The 16902-nt window shown below is 34.7% G+C and overlaps 2 protein-coding genes across 6 annotated transcripts; one reads left to right on the top strand and one right to left on the bottom strand.

The window, feature by feature from the left end:
- Positions 1–1852: 1852 nt before the first annotated feature.
- On the bottom strand, positions 1853–2642 carry LOC137573316 (uncharacterized). Its single transcript, XM_068285245.1, has 2 exons — positions 2540–2642; positions 1853–2458 (listed from the first exon to the last, which is right to left on the bottom strand). The coding sequence occupies exons 1-2, from the start codon at positions 2613–2615 to the stop codon at positions 2058–2060; spliced, it is 477 nt and encodes a 158-aa protein (XP_068141346.1). The 5' UTR covers positions 2616–2642; the 3' UTR covers positions 1853–2057.
- Positions 2643–6512: 3870 nt separating this feature from the next.
- Nep3 (Neprilysin 3) lies at positions 6513–16687 on the top strand. 5 transcript variants are annotated; one of them, XM_068285043.1, is made up of 9 exons: positions 6513–6971; positions 13072–13188; positions 13731–13890; positions 13949–14069; positions 14128–14442; positions 14507–15001; positions 15064–15893; positions 16220–16362; positions 16436–16687. In XM_068285043.1, the coding sequence occupies exons 1-9, from the start codon at positions 6960–6962 to the stop codon at positions 16610–16612; spliced, it is 2370 nt and encodes a 789-aa protein (XP_068141144.1). In that variant the 5' UTR covers positions 6513–6959; the 3' UTR covers positions 16613–16687. The 5 variants fall into 5 exon arrangements, with proteins under 5 accessions (XP_068141144.1, XP_068141142.1, XP_068141146.1 ...); XM_068285041.1 differs by lacking the exon at positions 6513–6971 and adding an exon at positions 8697–8800; XM_068285045.1 differs by lacking the exon at positions 6513–6971 and adding an exon at positions 11498–11582.
- The last annotated feature ends 215 nt before the right edge of the window (positions 16688–16902 follow it).

Below are 16902 nucleotides of genomic sequence, written 5' to 3'. Positions count from 1 at the left end.
ATTAACTTTTAATGACTGATCTCATTAGGATTAAATGACAAAATTATATAGCTCCCATAGCACGATCAGCCGAAAAGAGTTACTTTGGATGCGACTGAACTTTAGCCAAATCGGATAACTACATTATATAGTTGTCATATAAACATACTATAAAACCAGAGGGCCGGGGCTAACTTCGACCGCGTCAAAGTTTGTATACCCTTGCAACTTTTTTGGTAACTCTATCCTTACCTATTAGCCATCAATGTGGAAGAACGTTTTATCTAAAAAGGCTTATGCTTGCGAAAGAAAGGCCTACAATCATAGGAAATAACGAAGATATTGATCAAAGTCACTGTTTTCCACCGATCGTTCCTATGGGAGCTATATGATATAGTCACCCGATCTTTATCAAATTCGGCACAGTCATTAACATATATATTAAATTAAGAAATGTTTAATTTAAAAGCAATCGCGTTAAAAGTAACGAAGTTATTTACAAAAGTCACTGTTTTCGACCAATTGTTCCTATGGAAGCTATATGATATAGTCACCCGATCTTGATTAAATTTGGCATAGTCGCTTATAGGCGTAGTAAACTCTCTAATATTAAGTTTCACGACAATAGCTCAGAAAATAACGAAGGTATTGAGAAAGTCACTGTTCGTGACTTGGCCGTTTGTATGGAAGCTATATGATATAGTCACCCGATCTTGATCAAATTTGGCATAGTCGCTTATAGGCGTAGTAAACTCTCTAATATTAAGTTTCACGACAATAGCTCAGAAAATAACGAAGTTATTGAGAAAGTCACTGTTCGTGACTTGGCCGTTTGTATGGGAGCTATGTGATATAGTCACCCGATCTTGATCAAATTTGGCACAGTCGCTTATAGGCGTAGTAAACTCTCTAATATTTAGTTTCACGATAATAGCATAGAAAATAACGAAGTTATTGAGAAAAGTCACTGTTCGTGACTTTGGGGTTTGTATGGGAGCTATATGATATAGTGGTCCGATCCGGGATATACAACGCCTGCAGTATATACAAGCCTACGTGCAAAATTTCAGCTCTGTAGCTCTTACGGTCTAGGAGGAGTTTGCGTTGATCCAGACGGACGGACGGACGGACGGACGGACGGACGGACGGACATGGCTAGTTGAACTCGTCTCGTCGTGCTGATCAAGAATATATATACTTTGTATGGTCGGAGATGCTTCGTTCTATGCGTTGCACACTTCTGACCAAAATTAATATACCCTTTTTGCAAGGGTATAAAAATGCTCGCTGTAGATGTCTAAAGTGCTTCAGCCTAAGATTGTAAGTTGTTCTTTCGCATTAGACATTAGACTTTAAAAAAACCTTTTTGACAATAGGTAAGAAAAGATTAACAAAAAAAAAAAAAAAAAAAAACTTGCAAGGGTATAGAAACTTCGGCATGGTCCAAGAGTATAGAAAATTGGCCCGCTGGAATTGTTTTGACCAAGGAAACATCTCTCCTTCCATGACAAAAGATTTGTAAATTTGGCTTAAGAATTCATAAATATATGATAAAGTACCAACATCAAATCAGACTAAAAAAAACCGTATTGTTTATGTTAGTTTAATTTTGTTGATGGAAACGATTTCCATATTTTATTTGTTGTTTTTTAGTTCCAACTTAAGCCAATTTGTATGGAAAATTCTAAATTGTTTTTTAAATTAAAACTAAGTGCTTAAATGGACAAATCGGTTTTGCTTTTGTTTTGTAAGGACAATCAGTTAAAAGGATATAAGAGCTCTATTTCTTTGCCAATTTATTCCCAAACCCATTAGAGGGAAGCACATAAACTATTATATGAACTTTCATTTAAAAAACACAACGCAAATTGCATTTTAATTTGATTTCGTCTAACAATGATTTGTTATTTATTGTTCGACAACTTCTCACAGGTTCTCATTCACACTTTTGGTTTCGCAATCGCATAAATTACACTTAGACAAATAATTACAATTAGAAAAAACAAAAAAAAAAATTTTAGAGAAAACTTAATATTAATGATTAAAACTAGCAAACAATTAATTTAGCTGTCTAGAAGTTAGGATCTTCTACACAGCATCGTTGTAGAGAGTATAATAGAGAGGGCCACGCCCAAAGATGTGGCTGGTGCTGTCATTGAAGCTGCTCCACGATAGCCATAATAATCATTACGGCCGGGATAGCCAGGCGGTGGTATTTGGCCACCACCATTATAGGAGAAGGGTCGCCCATGCTCATCCGTGCCGCTTACATAGTAGCCACCATTGCCCCCGGCTCCGCCATAGGGTCCACGTGAATCTACGCCAGCGTAACCGTAGCTAAATTGAGGATCATTGCTGCCCAAGCCACCGGGTGGATGCATGCCACCGGTTTGAGAATTTGACCAGGCTCCAACACCAGCTCCATTAGCACCTGCTCCATTTCCAGCACCCCAGGTAACTGTTCCGGCCTGTCCACTGACTAAACACACACAGACACACACACACACACACGTGAATATTAGACAAATTGATAATCCTTATTGTCGCGCGTTTAACTCACCGGCACTTAAACAGGCGAGTATCCATAGAGCAAATGAAATCCAGCGATTACCAACAATCCCAGTAGACAACAACATGTTAACGGCCTGGTCGACTTCCAGCAACTAATTCGCCAGCGGCCTCATGTCAATGGTTTTAAACTGGTTCCCAGGCGGCGGCTCAAAAAGCGAGAAAAACGAAATAACAAACCTCAACAATAAAATTTGATTTGTTGTTGTTGTTGTTGCTGTTGTCGACGAGTCATCATTTGTTGTTTTTGTCAATTTTAATTGTTTACTCGCTTACTTTTGCCCTAGTAAATAATGTTTTGCCTTGGGGTATACCAGACAATTTGACTTTAAATATTAAAATTTAACTAAGAATCAAGATTTAGGCCATATCTAAAAGAAAAATTAGTTTTTTTTTTTGAGCACAAAATAGTTTTTCTAAAATAGCAAACAGTTTTTGATTATTTAGATAATAAATCCAAAATATAATAATCTCAGTTTTCGTTAAATTTTCAACAGACGCAGATGCATTTGAAAAATTGAAAGTTGTATCTAAAATTTTCTACTTTAAATTCACCTTTAAACTTTATACTTAAAAAAAAAACTATGTAAATCTAACAAAACTATAAAAAATTTAGATTTTTTAATACAATTTTTGGGTCTTTAACCCTGTTTTACTAAATTATAAAGAATTTTTTTTTTTTTTTTTTCTTAAACCTCGCAAGAAAGTGAATCAAATTCCCCGTTGAAAGATACAAATAAGATAGTTTTTTTTTTAGAGCCCCCACAGAATGGCGATTTTCATAATAAAAAAAAAAAAAATATTCTTCTTTTTGATGTTACATTAAACTTCGGACCACAAACGGTCGATGGGCTTAATCTTGGTCGACTTAATCTTGGCTACTTCTGAGAGAAAAACAGAATTAAAGTTCAAAAACAAAAGAAAACCTACAAAAAGGAGCCTGCTTAAAATAAAACAAACTGTATATCAAAAATCCTCTTCTGACTCCAATTAGGGATGTAAATTTTGTATTCATTTGGGTCCTTCAACTTGGCGTCACAAATCAGGACTAAAGCATTATCTCTCTGAAGCTGAAGCGAATTCCGCATTGAATAAGTCATTTTTAAGATACTTTGATAAAAGATACGTTTCTTTTGGCAAGACAATCGAACTACTTGTAGTCTCTTTCCTTTTCAGGCGAAAGTATCTTTGTAAGTACATATATATAATGCACAAAGGACATTTTTTGCAAAACTGACCTTCTATTCTCCATCTCTTTCTTTTCAGGCGTATGACTCTTCAGAATGCCGCTATTTCGATTGGCATAAAATGTCCCTTATTGATAGGCAAAAAAAACTATCTAATTTTTATCCGATTTTAATGAATGATATGTCATTCGATGGGAAATTAAATTCACTTTCTTTCGTAGTTCAAGGAAAAAGTACTTTAGTGCAAACTAGTGTCGTAAAATAACCTCGCCCAAAAGGATCAAAAATTTCCATACAAAATGCAGATTTTCAATTGGCTCCAAATCGAAAGTTGCGGCTAAATGAATAAAATTTGTGGTATGCAGTTTATTTTAGTTTTGCTAGATCTACAACTTTTTCGAAGATATCAAACGTCTATCTTTAATATTTAATATTTTGAAAACGACTTAAATATATACCCACCAAAGAAAGGACTTTTCTTTGGTCAATAAACTAAGAAGTTCATTCTAACTGTTCATCATCTAAATACAATAAACAACAAATTACAGAAAAAATTATTTAGGAGCCGGGAAAATCAGAACCAAAGTCAAAAAAAAAGTCGTCTTAAATTGGTGGCCGCCACTGTAAGTACAAGTACCTACAAATGTCTGCAAGGGTATACAAAATTCGACATGGTCAAAGTTATTGTAAATGTTTTTTAAAATATATTTAATATATGTATATTGGACATTCGAAATTGTGAATTTGGAATTTTATACATATAATTAAAAACATTTAAAATTAAATTTGGTTTAATGGCTCTATGTGTATGTATTTATAGTAAAGATACTTTTAAATTTGGGAAATGTTTTCGGTTTTTGATTGTTTTTAGGTACATATTTTCACTATATAACAGACTTGGCTTGATGTAATGATATTGCGGTTGTTGAAGTAGGTACATGAGAGATGCAGGTATTTTTCCGGTATAGAACACGTTAATTTGTTAACTCACTAATGGCATGCATGACGTGCCAGGGCGTTGGGCCAGGGTTATGGCCAGACGGGCAGACAGACTATTAAGGGGGGAGGGAGTGTGGAGTGGAGGTGTCCGTGTCAATGCCAGGGGTTTGCGCTAATCAAATGGGCAAATTAAAACTTGATTTTCGTATGCAAGTGAGAATTATCACAGAATATGTAATACATAGCTGCGATCATAAGTAGATGAAGTGCATCACAACATCACAGATCGACATAGTCATAGATATGGCATAACATAACTTTTACTTTCTTTACTTTTGGTTTCTTTTCTTTTTCGAATGGTTTACTTTCTGTATCTGTCTCTGGTCAATGAACTTCAAAATGCATTTGAAATGCGGTCAGAGATTTTTTTTCACACATACATATGTACATATGTATGTATGTTTTCCACGTGAAGATCAATATTTTTCACACAATGCGTTTCCATTGTTGTACAGAAAAAAAATATACTGAAAAAGAAAACGACACGAAAACTATTGTCGTATAGTGCAAATTATTTACTTTCTAGCTTCAGTTTGCTTACTTTATGACGTTGAGCTGCGGGCTCTATGTGAAGCAATCGTTGAAGTATTTAGGCCGAACGACCAAACGTGTAACTATTTATGTTTCATTTATCTATGCAAGGTGATTAAAATTAAGTGGCCCCAGTAGAGTTAAGTTCCTTCAATTGCCTGTGAAAAACGTTTTATATAAAAAGTCGTATGTTTGCCAAAGAACGGCCTACAATCTAAAGTGATTGATCAAAGTCACGGTTTACCACAGATAGTTCCATAAAAGCAATATGATATAGTCACCCGATCTTTATCAAATTTGGCACCAATATTTCGAAAGTTATTGAGAAAAGTCACTGTTCGTATGGGAGCTATATGATATAGCAGTCTGATCCGGCTGACTAAAGAAAGATTTTAACCCTGTAGGAGTAGTTTGCGTTGATCCAGACAGACGGATGGACAGACATGGAACTAGTCTCGTTGTGCTGATCAATAATATATGTATATACTTTATATGATCGGAAATGCTTCCTTCTATGCGTTGACCCCTTTTGATCAAGTACTCCAAGAATTGTATACATATATTAGAGTTGAATAAAGAAGGTTTCTACGAATACTTTGCTATTCCTTGTAAATTTTTGTCCTGACATGGAAAGAATAAACAAATTAAATGCATTAAAGGGAACCGCTTTAAATTTGGGAAAGTTATGTTAAGATAGGTTAATAGGCTTAAACAATTTGGTTTAGCCCTTTCGGTGATCAAAACTTTTCCAATTTCCGCTAATTTTCTTTTTTTCTTTTGGACTGAATCAATTTTTGAAACTAATTGTTTATACAGCTAAAGAATTGTGTTTTTTTGGGGGTTAAATGGTGAGTTTAATATAAATCGTTTCCAATTTCAAACTTTTCCAAAGAAATTGTGATGAGAAGAAGTTATCGAAAAGTAGTTACAATTGCAGTGGATATAAGAAAATACTAATCCAAATCGATTGTCGATAACATATCTGAAATTCCAGCAATTTAGCCTGTAAGTGCTTCTGCGCAGTGTAATGTAGATTATTTTCACATGGATTGATTAAACTAGGCAACTCTGCACACACCCCAAAAACAAAGCTCATGTCTCTCTCTCTCTCTGTGTGCGTTTGTGTGTGTGTGCGTAGATGTTTGCAAGTGTGTTTTTTTGGGATTTTACTACGTTGGTGTTTTTGTTTTCCTTTTGCCGCTTTTCCAGTATCAGTATCGGTATCAGTAGCAGTGGCAATACCAGCAGCAACCATTAATCGCCTGACCTGGCCGTCGTCAATGCGTTGTTGTTCGCGTTTGGATTCGAGTGTCTGGCTTTAGATATTTTAGCCATCGCATTTCGCATACTACACACATATGTAGTTTTGGGATTAGATTTCTTGTTTTGGGTTTTTTTTTTTTGGAACGCATGTCTTTTCGGTTGGCCCATGTTGGGCCCCACGCCGCGTCTACCAGATATACATAAACAATTTGTTTATTGTGTGCAGTTCAACAAAATGCATAAGTTTCGTGTGCAAAGTTAAGCAAAGTAAAAGAAAAAAAAAAAAAAGAATAGAAAAGAAAATTCAACAAATTATTGGAATTGAAGATTTGAAATAATCACAAACGGTATTAAAGAAGCAAGAAGAAGACCAAACAAAAGGAAACAAAGGAAAAAGAAAAATCATTGCATTCATTTAGGCGCATACAGAAAATGAGCGCAAAGGTAGGCCAAGGCTTTTCTCTCTCTATGTGTGTGTGTGAGTGTGTGTGAGTGTGCAGCAGCTCTTATTTCTATGTTTTATTGTAATTGCGTTTACCAATTAAGTAAGTGAGTTGTTGCCTCAGTAACTCCAACCGCCTTTCCCCTAAACCCCCTTCAACTATGCATCGTAAACGTCAACCCCCTTACGTCCCCTCTCTAATGAAATCCCGCCGCCACTCTAGTTGCGATTATCAATATAAAAGCATTTGTCTAGTTGGTATAGAGAAATTGCACTATAAATTGAATTTGCAAGTCAAGATTAAATTACTAACATATGTTACAATCAGATACAAAACGAGACACAACAACAAAACTGAAAAATGAGTATGACAGAGACAGAGTTGGGGACAAAGAGAAAGAGATGGAGAGTAAAAGAGAGAGATTAAGTTTTGTTCGGCTTATACATGCGTATATATATATATATATATATGTATATCCATTATCATATATAATATCCAATCAAAAAATTTGGAAATCTCTTCTTTTTTCCGGCTTTATATTATTTGAACATATGTAGTACGTATGTATGTATGTGTAACTAACGATTTTCATTAATAGGTACATATGCTCAAAATAAGACTCAATAGAAGTATCCAACATATAAACGAAAGCAATTCTGAACATAATAAGTAGGTACATTTATTCTTAATCATCTCGATAATACGAGCTCATAAAACAATGTCAATTCTCGAATCAACGAAAACTTCTCTTAGTGCTAAAAATTTGACTGTAGGCATTGTGCTGCTGGATTCAAATACACACTTTATTATATTTTAAGCTAAACATAATGTTTTGGATCAATAACTTTATTATTTGCCAAACGATTCTTTTGAAAATTAATATTTTTCAGTTTAACGTAGTCATTAATTCCTGTGTTCAATTTCAACAACATTATGCCAATATATCGTATAGTTTCGATTGGATCGATGGGGTTTAAAAATAGATTTGGTCTTCAAAACACTTTTTTTCAACAAATAGGCATTTCTAACTAGAATTCTGCCAGAATTTGATTAAAGTTTGATCAAAGAATATATATGTACATATGGAACTTATTTAGTCTTTGCCTTAGCCCGTTTTTTGCCTTGACACAGCTGGGTAAAGAGAGAGTAACACCAAAAAGTTGTGAGGGTATTTATTCTTCGGCAAGAGCAAAGGTTTGGTTGGTAATTTATCGTTAATTTTGCAATTCACTATTAAACTTACAAATTATTTTAATTTTTATAGTATGTTTTAGTGGTATAATTTAAAAAATTTAATTTGAATAAATTTTAATTTGATTTTTTACTAATAAATTTAAATTGTTCAGTCATCTCTGTCTTTATAAATAAAACTTCCTTTTAGCCTCTTGATTTTGGAAAATTAATTGTGGCAGTAGGAGATCACAAGATTTGGGACAAATATATTCTTTTTCTTTGGTCTTTTCCACTTGAGCAAAATAAAATTGAGTAATTATTTGATTAGAAACAATATGAAATCTATTTATTGTTGGATTTTTCGCTTGAGACTTGCCAAAGTGAATCTGAAGGGGAAACTTGTTGCTATCGATAGCACCATTGAAAATCCCTGTTGGTATATTTCCAGTGGGGATGCCAATTGAGCACGTCCAGTGACCTAGTTAGCGATGTCTTCCAATTGCATGCAGTTGGCTCCCTAGTTCCTATAAGCAATTAAAACTGTTTTCAAAGTCGCCTGGACGAGGCGAGGAGCAAACTTGATTTAGTTTTCTAACAAGTGAACGGTTAACCATGGCAGAAGAGGCATCTGTCAATACCAATTTAAAGTCCACAGTAGTAAGTACATAGATTAAAAGACATAAGCAAATACATACATATAAACAAATGTAGAAATTTATTTACAATTTTCATTTTGTTGCATCTATGTATTCGTTTGCTCTTTTCCCAGTCTCTCGAGTGTCATTTTTGCTATTTTCTTTTTTTCTTTTTGTTTGAAAACACAAAATCCTCGTAAAGCAAATGCCATTTAATGTCTGTTTACATTTGGCAATTGAGTGTGTTGTGACTGTGTGCATTTGTGTGTATGTGTGTGTGTGCGTGTGTGTGTTGTATTGGGTGTGTGTTTACATTCTGTGAGCAATTCTGTGGAATGATGTGGAATAGCTTCTGGCAAAGATATTGCCATATTTTGTGGGTGGCGAAAAACACAATATTGGAATGACGAAAAAAAGAAAAAAGGAATCCAACTGCGCAACAGTTTTTGCTCTTGTTCATTGAGTGTTTGGGTGATTGTGGGTGGCTACTGATGATGATAATGATTAAATATACATATATGCCAAGCCAATATATTGTAAGCCAACACAAAGTAAATACATATGTCTATGTACATACATAGCTTGGGTAGAACAATATACATCTAAAATGTGTATACACTTGCCATTATTCTTTATTTCTTTCAACCAACAAAGCATTTAGCCATAAAATCTGCTTAAACTGCGATTATAAGAACAGGTTAATGTTAACAAGAAAAAAAACTAGAAGTAAGGCTTAAACAGAAGTTGCAAAACAAACAACTTCGACACAGTGGCTATGTTCCAAACCCCAACTCAGAGATTTGGGGAAAAGCCATAGAGTTTTGGTTACTTTGTGTAGAGAAGACAGAGATGAGTTGGGAAAAGTTGTTAAAGCAATTCACGCTGGATTCATGTAACATGAGAGACATTTACAAACTAAAGTTGTCAAAAAAGTTGCTGATCGATAGTCAGAATACTGAACAAGTCTAGATTATCAAATAGAAGAATATGTAAATATGAAGATGATGATGACTTTCGTTTATATGGCATAGAAAGATTAATAAGGATATGAAGATGATTTTGTGTCTAGAGAAGAAAACCTATTGAAAGAGAGATGGAAAGATGTCAAATTTCAGTCTGGATCAGTTGAACAATAGAGAATTATTGATGTAAAGACAAAGAAATGTATGCTTGCATTTTTCTGTTGAATTCAACTTGGTTTATTTGAAAAATGTCAGGATAAACAACAACTTCAATTGCTTAGTTTAATGTGAAAAATTGGAAATATAAACAGTTTTCCTTTGTTACTTTTCAATTGCTTAAAGTTCTTACTAATTTGACATTTGATAATAATTATGGAATCCATGAAATCAAAGGTCTCAATAGCTAAAAACTAAAAACAACAAATTTGGTTAAATTATTGAAATTTTTGGTATTTCCTTTAAGTGAAGCAAATAATATTATTACTATATTCTGACAGTTTAAATTCCTTTTGAATGAAACGAAACGAAAAATTATTATTTTATTTATTTTTATTTGATGATTAATTTGAAAAAAAATAAACAACTTTAAAAGAACAGGAAGAAGAATTAGCTTCTATTTGTTAATAATTTTAGTGAAAAACGAAAGCAACTTATTGAAAGTTTTGCTTACGCCAATTGAATACACTTTATATACCCTTTCATTTATAGGCTTCTCTGGCATAAGAAAAAACCAGAAAATTCCAACGAAGACTTAAATATACCTTATAGCAAATCAAATTATAGATCTTTTTATTTATACATACATATATGAAGACACTTTTATTACCTTCAAAAAGTCAATTTTAAAACTGAAATGCTTACTGAAGAATTTGTATAATGGAAATTTTGTAATTCGTTTCGAAACAACATCATCCGAGGGTTTTGAATCCGTCCCTGAAGACCTCCACTGGGAATACTTCAAAAAGCTAATATATATAATATTATATATATATTTACACTCTGATCTCTAATTGTTTTTATAAAATGTTTATAAAATGAACTGATCTTATCAAACTTTCCAATGACAAAGACACAGGAGAAAACCCTTCATTATACTGAAATATCTTATTTAAAGATGGTAGATGAGAATCCATAAGAATCTGAATTTGAATCCCAAAATAGTATATGGCAATAGTTTGCTAGTGCTTGTAAAAAAATAGTTAGCTTGATAGTTTACAACGATCAATAAATAAATAGTCCTTAAGATTCACAAAGTACACGAAAAGGCAAAGAAACTAGTCGCCATCGGTTAGTAATTATTTTTAGAAATATTTTCTTCAAATCTAGAGTAAGGGTATACAAATGTTTTCGTATAGTCGGCATTGCCGGTTTTGGTTGGATATTTTGTGTATTGGTATTTTGCTATCGTTGTGGTTGTGTGGTGAGAGCACATAGACTTGTGTATACTCAGTTACCGATTCGGCAGATACAATTGAGTCAATTAATTTGTTTATACTGCAAAACTATTCGAAAGCGTGAAGCGGAGTGGAGGGAAACGTAGAATAACAATATAAATGAGGGCCCAGGAGCTTTGGCTCTGGCATCGTCGTCGGCGTCGGCGTCGTCGTCGGCAGCGGCGTTAACGAAACGATGACGACAATGGCACTACCCAATAAGCGAGATGCTTATATTCTTGGATGCCTTAGCCTGAGAATGAGTGTGAATGAGGGTGAATGGAAAAGCTCAGTGCACTTTCAACGGCCATGGGCTGAACACGAAATATTTATCGTAGACGCGTTTGTTATCATTTCGATTGCCTTCATCCACACCCACAACAAATAGCCTCATAACTATACCGGCATTGTGCGTTGATTCCAATCACTATATTTAGTTTTTCTTCTTTGCGTGTTTCAAACAAATTGATGAAAATGTGGCTTACCGATTGCCGTACGGTAGGTGCGGGATAAATTGAGTTGTCTAAATGGCGATAAACATATATGTTTTCCATGTGGAATCGTGTGCACTGCCACAGAGCTGTAGAAAAAAGTGCTCGAGTTTAGTATATACTTAGATCTAGTTAGCGATTGAAAGTGATATACATTGAATCAAAAATACAACTGTTTAAGAGTTACAAGTGTATCAACAACAAGTCAAATTAATCAGAAAATAACTGAACTTTATGCATTCAATATTCTAAAGAACAAATCTGTCATTAGCTGGAAAATGCATTCAAAAAACCAATACGAAATCCAATATTCATATGGAATGTTCTGTTTCCCGAATTGTTAAATTGTTGAAATTTGTTTTATTTGTTTTAAATCGAAAACGTGTAATACTATTACAGTAGAATCTGGCTATAAGGACTCCTCTTTTAACGTCCGTCCGGTTATACCGACTAAAGTTGGATGAGTGATTGGTTGGTATCAATACAAACTTATACGAAAGGGCCTCCGTTTAGTACGTCTTTTGCTCCTTTAAGCTTCGTTATAACCGGATTCTACTGTATTTGAGATTTAGTAATCCAAATTGATTGTATTGGTGCTTAGTTACTGCATTTAAAATAGAAAGTGATTCAATTCAACAGAAGTTCTTGTGAATTATTATATGTAACTAAATGACGCATTCTTTATGAAACATAATGAAATATCAGAATGAAATTATTTAGTAATAAAAATGAGTATTTCAAAAGTGTATAAAGTTATCAACCAACCACCATAAAAAGAAATACAAAAGAACTTTCGTTACTGTTGAGTTTATCCATCGATATATGAAATAAATCCTCTAAAAACTAGATAACTAAATAACAAAAAAGGAAGATCAAAGATCATTTTGCTTTTGATATGGAAATTATATGTAAAGCAAGGGGAGAAGAGATCAACCAAAAAAGAACAACAAATGTTTTGTCAACAAATAAAACACAAAATCTTACAGACCGATCGTGAGACATGTGTGAAAATTGAAAAGCACAAAGATAAGCGATAAACAAAAAAGCCGAAAGCCCAAAAAGATATATGCCAGAGACACAGAGAGAAGGTTAAAGAGATAGAGAGAGAGAGAGAGAGGAGCCCGTGAAGCTTTGTTACACTTATGTATGAATACACAGACATTGTATCTAAATTCAAGCGCAATCAGATTCTTTAGAGAGGGAAAGAGAAAGAGAGAGGGAGAGAGAAGGAGAAGTGGTAGGGCACGACATGTCAGATAGACAGACAAAAAGTCTAAAGAAATCTTCAATCTCTGTTAAATTTAAATAGCTCTGACTGTCTGAGATCTGTAGTGAGTGACTTGTTGCATCCACCCACATGGCTTGGTATTATAGTATCATTATCTGACATTGAACGGATATTTACAGATGACACGCTACAAACAAACCGAATTTACGGAAGATGATTCAAGTTCAATTGGTGGCATACAACTAAACGAGGCAACGGGGCACACAGGCATGCAGATACGATATCATACGGCGCGGGTGAGTAAACAAACACACACAGCTACAAATATATGTATGTATACACATAAGTAAAGAAAGCTCCCTTAACAGAGTGTGAACAAATTGTTGGCGAAAACTATTTCAACCACCATCGATTGGAGGTTTCAAATGAAATTTGTTGTGATAGATATAAGCAAACGATAGTTTATGATGGCTTTTATCAAATAAAATCGAAATGGTTTTTAAATATTTCGACTAGCTATATATAAAAACTAAAAAACTAAATGAAACATACGACGGAGAATTTATTTTCCAAAAGTGCAATGAGTCATTTTACATGTGGATAAAACTTGAATAATATTTTGGAACTAAGCCTTAAGACTTGTATTTTATATTATCCACTATCAACAATTCCCTATCGATTCATTCAACACTGATATCGCATTGATTATTCCTAGTCGCTTTGGGGGCGTCTTCTTGACTATAACGTATACGCAGGGTGGACCAGTTGGTTGTTAACATGAGATTGTTCTTAATGCTATGTCGTTTTTTCTTTACTCTGTGTGTATGTGTTCTACTAGGCAACGTGGAATTGGCGTTCAAGGAATAAAACAGAAAAATGGCTCCTCATTACGACCTTTGTGATGACCTTGACAATTTTCACTTTACTTATTTTATTACTTTCGAATGGATCGCACGAAAAGACAAAACACGTCCTTCATGTCCAGCCGCATCAGAAAGGTAAGTAAGCTTAATTAATTTATGTTTATTTATCTAAATTATTTATTTTTAATTTTAGAATGTCCTTCGGGCAATGACCTGCCTTGTCTCAATGAGCATTGTATATTTGCATCGAGTGAAATTCTTAAATCGATTGATGTCACTATCGATCCCTGTGATGATTTTTATGGCTATGCCTGGTAAGTTAACAAATATAGAAATGAATTAAATAATAATAATTTATGTTTTTCACAACAGTAATCAATGGATTAAGAAAAATCCTATACCAGAGGGTAAATCCACTTGGGGAACATTTGGCAAACTCGAGCAATCGAATCAGCTGATCATACGCAATGTCCTGGAGAAGCCAGCGAAAACTTTTACATCGGAGGCCGAACGCAAAGCCAAAATTTATTATGAATCCTGTGTAGATGTCGATGAGCATATGGAGAAATTGGGTGCCAAGCCGATGAATGATTTGTTAGTTCAACTTGGCGGTTGGAATGTAACAAAAAGTAGTTACAATCTAACCGATTGGAATTTGGGCAAAACATTGAAAATATTGCACAACAAGTGAGTTGTATACACACCTGCATACATGGATGAAAAGCATTTTCTTACCTTTCTATCTATATAGATACAACTTCAATTGCCTTTTTGGCTGGGCCATTGGTGAAGATGATAAAAATTCATCACGACATGTTATTCAAATTGATCAGGGTGGCCTGACATTGCCCACAGCGGATTACTATAACAACAAGACGGATATTCATCGTAAAGTACTCAATGAATATATCGAATACATGACCAAAGTCTGTGTCCTTTTGGGGGGCAATGAAACGGATGCTCGGGCCCAAATGATTGGGGTGATAAATTTTGAAAAGAAACTGGCAAATATAACAATACCATTAGAGGATCGACGCAATGAGGAGGCAATGTATCACCCGATGACATTGACACAATTGTATAAGCTGGCTCCGTTCATCAATTGGACGGATCATTTTGATAATGCCCTGCAAATGGTAAACCGACGAGTCACCGATCATGAGGTGGTTGTTGTCTATGCTCCAGAATTTCTCAAGAATCTCTCGGACATCATTCTTCAAATGGAAAAGACTGAAGAGGGCCGAATGTAAGGAATTATACTTCGGAGAAAAATGAACGAAATTTGATTTGATTTTATTTGTTTTCTAGCACTTTGAACAACTATTTGATCTGGCAAGCGGTTCGTACATTAACCAGTTGTCTATCCAAACCCTTTCGAGATGCCTACAAGGGTGTGCGAAAGGCTCTAATGGGATCGGATGGCGGTGAAGAGGTTTGGCGCTATTGTGTCTCTGATACCAATAATGTGGTTGGTTTTGCCGTTGGGGCCATATTCGTGCGGCAGGCATTCCACGGCGAATCCAAGCCGGCGGCCGAGCAAATGATTAGTGAGATACGCGAGGCATTTAAATTGAATCTTCAGAATCTCACGTGGGTTGACAAGCAGACACGTGAGCGTGCCATGGAGAAAGCCAATGAAATTTCCGATATGATTGGTTTTCCCGATTATATACTTAATCCCGAGGAACTGGATCGAAAGTACGCCGATTTGAATATCACGCCGGATGCCTACTTTGAGAATAATATTCAGGTGGCAATATATAATTTGAAGAGCAATTTAAAACGTCTTGATCAGCCGGTGAATAAGACCAATTGGGGCATGACACCGCAGACGGTCAATGCCTATTATACACCAACTAAAAATCAAATTGTCTTTCCCGCTGGCATTCTACAAACTCCGTTCTTCGATATTAACAATCCCAAGAGCTTGAATTTCGGTGCCATGGGTGTAGTCATGGGTCACGAACTGACGCATGCCTTCGATGATCAAGGGCGAGAGTATGACAAGTTTGGCAACATCAATCGATGGTGGGATCCAAAGAGCATTGAGCGATTCAATGAGAAATCCGAGTGCATAGCCCGACAATATACTGGATACAAAATGAATGGTCGCAATCTTAATGGAAAGCAGACATTGGGTAAGTCAAACAAGTTATTCTGTTAGATTTAGATCAAAGCTTTAAATACTTAAACTATTTAAGTACTAGTTCAGACACGTGAGTGTGCCATAGAGAAAGCCAATGATATTGATCCAATTTGATTGGTTTTCCAGATGATATCCTTAAGTCGATCGAGCTGTTGACATAAGAGAGAATATTTTGCCTCAAGATCCTTTTAATGATCACTTGAATTACAAAACATTTCATAGTTAAAAAGAACAGCAAACGATTTTCCATATATTTTTATACAAATGTACCTCGTCCAAAGATGTTTTTCTCTAAAAGTATTTTTCCACTTTATTCAGGTGAGAATATAGCCGATAACGGTGGCCTTAAAGCAGCATATCATGCCTACCTGCGGACCAAAAACGAGAAGGAAGCAGATATACTAAAACTACCAGGCCTCAATTTAACGCATTCGCAACTGTTCTTTGTATCGTTTGCCCAGGTAAATAATGAATATTAAATTGAGTACATACATAGTACATTTAATAACAAATAATAAATATTATTTATCGCAGGTCTGGTGCTCGAGCAATACTGATGAAACCAATTTGCTTCAAATGGAAAAGGATCCGCATTCGCCATCACAATTTCGTGTGATTGGTACCCTATCAAATATGAATGAATTTTCCGAGGTATTCAAATGCAAACCAGGCAAACGCATGAATCCGACCAAAAAGTGTGAAGTTTGGTAAATGCCGCAACAACAAGAAAAACAAACAAAACACACGCACACACAAAAAAGTAAAGATCTCCACCATCAAAATAAACTACCAAGAAAATGAGGCAACCCACAAAGAAAGCCTTGAAAAAAAAAAATTAAGCATAAAGAACTAAATAATGCATTATATTATATGTGTTTGTCTATGAAGAAATTACTTTAAATACCAAAAAAAAAAAAAAAAAAAAATAAAAAACAAACAACAAATACAAATACTTAGCCTAATTTTCATATTAATTTGTTTCATATTTATCCCCCACCCCT

Source organism: Drosophila tropicalis, unplaced genomic scaffold (genome assembly GCF_018151085.1).
Source record: "Drosophila tropicalis isolate 14030-0801.00 unplaced genomic scaffold, ASM1815108v1 contig_4, whole genome shotgun sequence".
Classification (NCBI taxonomy): Eukaryota; Metazoa; Arthropoda; class Insecta; order Diptera; family Drosophilidae; genus Drosophila; species Drosophila tropicalis.
Note: the sequence above shows the minus strand (reverse complement) of the source record. Positions and strands in the feature narration are given on the sequence as shown.